At 39.8% G+C, this 6,105-nt stretch overlaps 1 protein-coding gene across 1 annotated transcript in view; it reads right to left on the bottom strand.

The window, feature by feature from the left end:
* Positions 1 to 6,105, bottom strand: part of REPS2 (RALBP1 associated Eps domain containing 2) — a 183,319-nt gene that overhangs the window by 86,644 nt on the left and 90,570 nt on the right. Inside the window, exon 9 of the mRNA XM_011362988.2 lies at positions 1,905 to 1,999. Coding sequence (XP_011361290.1) covers positions 1,905 to 1,999 — 95 coding nt within the window. The remainder of the gene's footprint in view (positions 1 to 1,904; positions 2,000 to 6,105) is intronic.

The raw sequence follows: 6,105 nt of genomic DNA, 5'->3' as shown, positions 1-6,105 counted from the left end.
ACTTCTCATGACCTGAATCATCTGCAGCTTCATTCACAACACAAACATCCAAATGGAGTCAGCCCTCACAAGGCTGGTACCAAGATCTATTTAAATTACATGCATGCATTCATGAGAGATCCAAAGGTTGGTAGAAAGAACAATGAATGAAATAATTTAGAAGAACATGAAACATTTAATCATTAGTTATTAAAATCTGACCTATACTATTTGAATGGCCAAACCATCCATTAACCTTATTACTTTACCCTTGAATTGTTTATTACATTATCTAAAAGCACCACACTTTCCAAAATAACAACTTTGCTGAGAAAGAGATTTTTGTTGTTCTTTTGCTTCTTGTTTGTCCAGGGCAAAGACTAGGTAGACTATGGAGCCAGTGAAAGAATACAAAAATACATAAAATTAGCTGAATATAAGGTCCTTGTATATGTATAAGTCAGTAATAAATTTCTCAAAAAACAGCATTATTTGTCTTGTTGGAAGGGCAAAAACCACCTGATACCATGGCAAGTTGGAACGAGATACTTGTCTAGAAAGAATAAGAATTTATGATATTTTTTAGTAAATCACCTAGCCACCTCATAATTTTACACAAGCAAGAAGATCCATAGCAAAAACCACCACCACCACCACCACCACAAACACACACACACACACACACACATACACACACGCGTCAACTGCTGAAGAGAGCTATGAAGGCATCTGGCCTGGCCTAAAAGACAAACCTCTCCAGACACTGCTAGCAGCCCAAGAGTACACTGAAGGTCATCAAAAATGACTAAATATTGTTTGTTTCTCCATCATATGCATTCTACAGAAAAAGAAATTTAAAAAGCCATACTCTTCAAATGCACATCTATCATTCCTCCCGAAATCACTTTTCTTTACATCTTTTTCTTGTGAGTAGAAATCTGTTGAGGAAAGTAACACAGAGGCTACAACTCAAAGAAAGAGGAGCAGAGAGGTCAAGAGATGTTCTCAGAGGGAGCAGTTCAGAAGCAGACTTGATTCATTCAGAGGAACAGAGAATGTCATCTACAACACAGTAGATACAAGGGCTTCATGTGAAAGAATAAATAATCACACACAGTTACAAGACATTAAAGAAACGGCCCGGTATCCTACCTTTGACTTCTATTATCTTGCAACAGTTTTAACTAGGATCAGAGAACTGTAATGGAAGCCTATGAATAAACCTCCATTTATTAAACATTTCCAGATTTTTTTTTAGGACAGGAACAGCAGATACCATAAGCTATCATCACATAGCAATCATAATGATGATGATGACAACAGTGCTGAAATTAACAATAACCATAACAACTCTTATTTACTGATGCGCACCGAAGGACCACTAAGCCCGTGGCTAAGCCCCTACCTACATCAATGGCCCACCATGGTGGCAATTCTCTGGGTTCCCTTGGGGACCATCCAAATCAGTCTTCATTTGGTCCAAAAGCTAAAAACCCTGAGGGAGAAGGCAGCTTTAAATGTGGTTTGGGGCCTTCACATATAGTTCTCAAACCTCCTCTCAAAATTGCTCTGGTTCATTATACCTTGTTAATACTCAGCTACTAAAAATACAACTTTACAATGGTTACTTCAGAATTAAAACTTGGTTAGTAAATAACTTGGCTAGCATTTTTCTACCTCAATTTCATCTCTAGAAAGTCAAGAGACAACTTTTCTTGTTTCACCAAATCCAGTTTTAGAGAGAAAAGGGATAAAAAGATAATTATAGATATATCAGGTATCTGGATCTGAAAGGCTGAGCCTCAAAGTACTAAGTATGAAGAGAATATGTCAGAAAAGTGGATTTTACAGTTTGTAAAGAACATAAGCTAAAAGATTTAATTCTACACACATCCTTAACTCATTAACATATGAAGATCTTTTACCTCCATCCGATTCAAGTCACGGGGTTGTTGGTTTCCTGGCATTGACTCAGAATAAGAATCAAATAAAGCACACTCCCACTTGGGCTTAGGAAAAGCTAAGAAGAAACAAAAAGAAAATATAACGATATATACTACAGTCATAGCAGGCACTGTTTTCTAAAAGCTCCTCTGTGCCTGTTAAATATAATAAAATCGGCTAGTTCCTATTGACTCATTATGGTACTAATCACACCGAGGTGGTATTTTCAGTTCATTATATATACAACCTAGAACTTCTACCATTCCCATATTATACATGATGAAACTGAGGAACCGTGAAGTTAAGCAATTTAACTCAAGGTCATATAGCCAGTAAATGGAAGAGCTGAGACTTAAACTGTCAATAGTCCTGCTAGCATAGTAGTTATTTTCCACATTAACCATCACTATCACAATACTTAAGTTTCAACTATGCTACTAGTATAATTTTTAAATGGAAGTAACTATGGTGATAGTTTTAATACTATAAACATTAAATAAGGAACTACTACTACATTTTAGCTATTGTTGTAGGAAATAGACAAGATTATATAATGATATGTGCCCAAGAAAACTTTATGAAATGCTCATTTCTTTTGGTTGGTAGAAATAACAAAAGTAAGAGCACAAGTTCTTGCTGATTTATAACAGAGGAAATAAGAATCATCTTATGGGTTTCTTCTAACATAGAACAGGGACAGGGGCTGTTAGTTGAGTAGCTGGGTAGATCGGCATGAGGAAAAATCATGCTACTTGGTAAGCTAATATTTAACAGCCATGCTATTTCTTGGAAGTGGATTGTTTCACCACTTTGTCAAAAAAAATAATTAAAAAAGAAATGTCTCAACAACTAGAAAATTTGTCAATATTCCAAAGAGGAAAAGCAGATTGGGGTAGACAATAAACAGATCGAACTTGTCAAGAAAAGCTATTAAGAAACCAAAATTTCAATGCCTTATGTGATACTGTGATTTATAATAAAAAATATATATATATTTGATCTTTGTCCCCATTTCTGGCACAGAGCCCCCAAACCCCTTGGAATTTCCTAAGTGATGAGAGCAACTACCACGTCTCTTATTAGGTTAATGAGGTGACTTGTGGACTCCACTCAAGGGCGGGAGCCCAGGTGCCAGCAGGAGCCAACCTTGTGATTAGAGGATTAGCACTTTCAGCCCCAGCCCAATTGCTGGGGACGAAGAGGGGCTTGAGGTTGAATCAACCACCAATGGCCAGTGACTTAGTCCATCATGACTATGTCATGAAGCCTCCGTAAAAACCCAGAAGTATGGCTTGTTGCTCCTTTCTTGGAGAGCTTCCAGGCTGGGGAACCGGAACGCTTCTGTGTGCCGCTGTGCTGGGCCCCAAGCTCCACAAGGACAAAAGCTCCTTCGTTCAGGACCTCAGCCTTTGTATCTGTTCATCTGGCTGATCCTTTAGTATCCTTTGTAATAAATCAGTAACCTAGTGAGAAAATGGGTTTTCCTGAGTCCTGTGAGCTGCTCTAGCAAATTAATCAAATCCGAGGAAGGGTTGTGAAAACCTCTGATTTGTAGCCAGTCAAGTAGAAGTGCAGGTAACTACCTGGACTTGAGACTGGCATCTGAAATGGAAGGCAGTCTTAAGCCCTTTACCCGTGGATTCTGATTCTATCTCCAGGCAGATAGTGTCACAATTGACTTGAATTGACACCTTGCTGGTGTCCAAAACCTACTTGTAGGTGTGGGGAAGCCTACATACACAGGTTGAAAGCAGCTCTAGGAACCCTTTTCACCATGTTTCAAAAAAAAATTTTTAATCGTGTTAAAAATGGACTGGCGTTTTTAATAATTTCTCACCCTCCCACACCCACCTGGGTTTGAAATGCCAACTTCCCTCTGCAGTAAAGTACTGGCCACTGAATAACAGCTACTATAGACAGTTAAGTACAAGCACCTTAAATTGTTCACTTGCTTACTCTGGTCTGAAGTTCACTGATAGCAGGTGGGGCAAAGCACGGGCCCTGATGATTTCTGACTATACCAGGTCTCACTCTTTTCTTGGTAAAAACAACAAAACCGCTTTCCAAGTACCATTCCTCAATCCAGCCCAAGAGCAAGTTTAACTGAGATAAGATTTCTCTTTCTAGTTTACCAACCAGTGATCTGACTAGAATTAGATGAGTAATGAATGCCGTATCACAAATGTGCAAGGGGATCTTGCTGGGCAGAAAGCTAACACGTTCAAAAACTACAAATGCCATCAGTTAACTGCTAAATCTTTCAGCATGTCCTCATGTCCTCATCTCCGCACCTCCACCGTCACCTCTCCAGTCCCAGCACCCTGCGTTTCTTGACTAGACTGCTCCCATAACCTGGTCTTCCGGTTTCCACCCTTGCTCTCTGGTTGGCAACCAGCATGATCCTTCCAAACAGCAAATCTGACTGTGTCACTTCCCTGCTTGAAACACATCAAGGTCATTGCCCATGTTCTGCTCCCCGCCTTCCTCTTCAGCCTCTTCCCCAGCCCCTCCAGCCCCAGCTCTCTGCACTCCAGCTACTGTGGCCTGAACGATACATTACCCCCCCTACTCCAAGCCGCCTCTCAGGGCTTCGGCAGCATACCTGCTGTCCCCTCTGCCAGAGCCCACTCTTCCCTATTCTTCACCTACGTGGCCCTTAGCTCTTCCTTCACATATCAGCTCAAACATTTAAGGACGTCTTCCCCAAGGTCATGCACCGTGGTACTGCAGTTGCACTTCTTCATAGCACCTATCGATGGCTCCAACTACACATGTGAGTTTATTTAACATCAATCCTCTAACTGCCAGCAAGTTCCATGATGGTAGGAACTCTCTTTTATATGGCATTCTGGCCAGAGAGAATAACAAGGTGCCTCTCATAGCAAATACTCAAATGTTTTTAACAAACGACAGCAAAAATCTACACCAGAATCTACCCAGTCACCTAGAAATGAAAATATCAAAAGGCCCATGGGTAAGCCACCAAATAATCCAACTTTTCCTTCCAATTCTGCCCTTTAATTTTCACTGTGGGAGGAAAATCAGATACGACAATTCCTGTTTCATTATTTTATTGTAAATAAGCTCATACGTAGTTGTGAATGCATAAGAGTATAAACTAAATTTATATTCTTCACCAACCTTATCAAAAACTGGATTAGATGTTTTTTAAAAGACTGAATATAGACCAATTAGAAAATTGTTGGAACAAGAGCTAAGTTTTTAAAAAGTGAGATATCATAAAAATGAACCCCCAAATCAACAGAACCACTCATATTTCAAAGTCCAAAAGCACAGAGGAGATCTAGACAGTTCTGGCCATTTTCTTGAGCTATAAACAAAGATAAACATGGGTGGATAAAAAGCATTAACAGCTAAACCCTCGGGGTTTGACTAAAATATACTGTCACTGAGTTTGATGGGGTTTTATGAGGTCTTTCATGTTTTTTGTTAGAACCCTATAAATATTATTTAAGAATAATCCCACAAGCTCTCAAAATGATGTGCAATTTTTGTTTAATTGAAGGGTGTGTGATGGATTTCTCAGTTGTTTCCATATAAATGAACACTGACATCTTCCACAGAAGACCAGGAAGAAACGAGGGGCTGCTTTCCAAATGAAGGAAGATGCCCCTTGGCCGGTGGGCTATTTCAAAACTTCCCTCTACTGCATAAGCAAGGCAAAGCCAGCTATTTGCAGCAGTGAAGGAATCAAGAGGCCGTTTCTATTCTGTTAACACACTTTTTTCTCTGGGCTTTCAAATTTGTAAAAATTTTATCAGTGATGTTTGAAACAGTCCATGAAACACTTGGATACCTACGAAGTGACTTTTCAAACAAGGAGTCATGACATCTGGCATAGATTCCATGGCCATACTGTATCAGAACAATAAAACACCGCTAATCGAGATCCAAAAACAGAAAGCTAAGTGTAGGCACAAGAGATAAGTTTACACAGGACTCTACAGGGCTGGCAAGAGGAAACGGTGACAGTATTAAATATAACTAAATTGCCCAGAGCAGATCTTGATCCATTGGTCAGATGTTCATCCTTATTAGAGAAATAAAGCCCCATGTGGCCCCACTCCCAGGATAAGGGGTTCCTGCATGACCCTGCACTGACTTAGTTATGGGAGCCATACAGTCGCCAAGAAAGCCCCAGGAATGTTGGTCCTTCTTTGC

Source organism: Pteropus vampyrus, unplaced genomic scaffold (assembly GCF_000151845.1).
Source record: "Pteropus vampyrus isolate Shadow unplaced genomic scaffold, Pvam_2.0 Scaffold81, whole genome shotgun sequence".
In the NCBI taxonomy this organism is placed as follows: Eukaryota; Metazoa; Chordata; class Mammalia; order Chiroptera; family Pteropodidae; genus Pteropus; species Pteropus vampyrus.
This window is presented reverse-complemented; position numbering and strand designations above follow the sequence as displayed.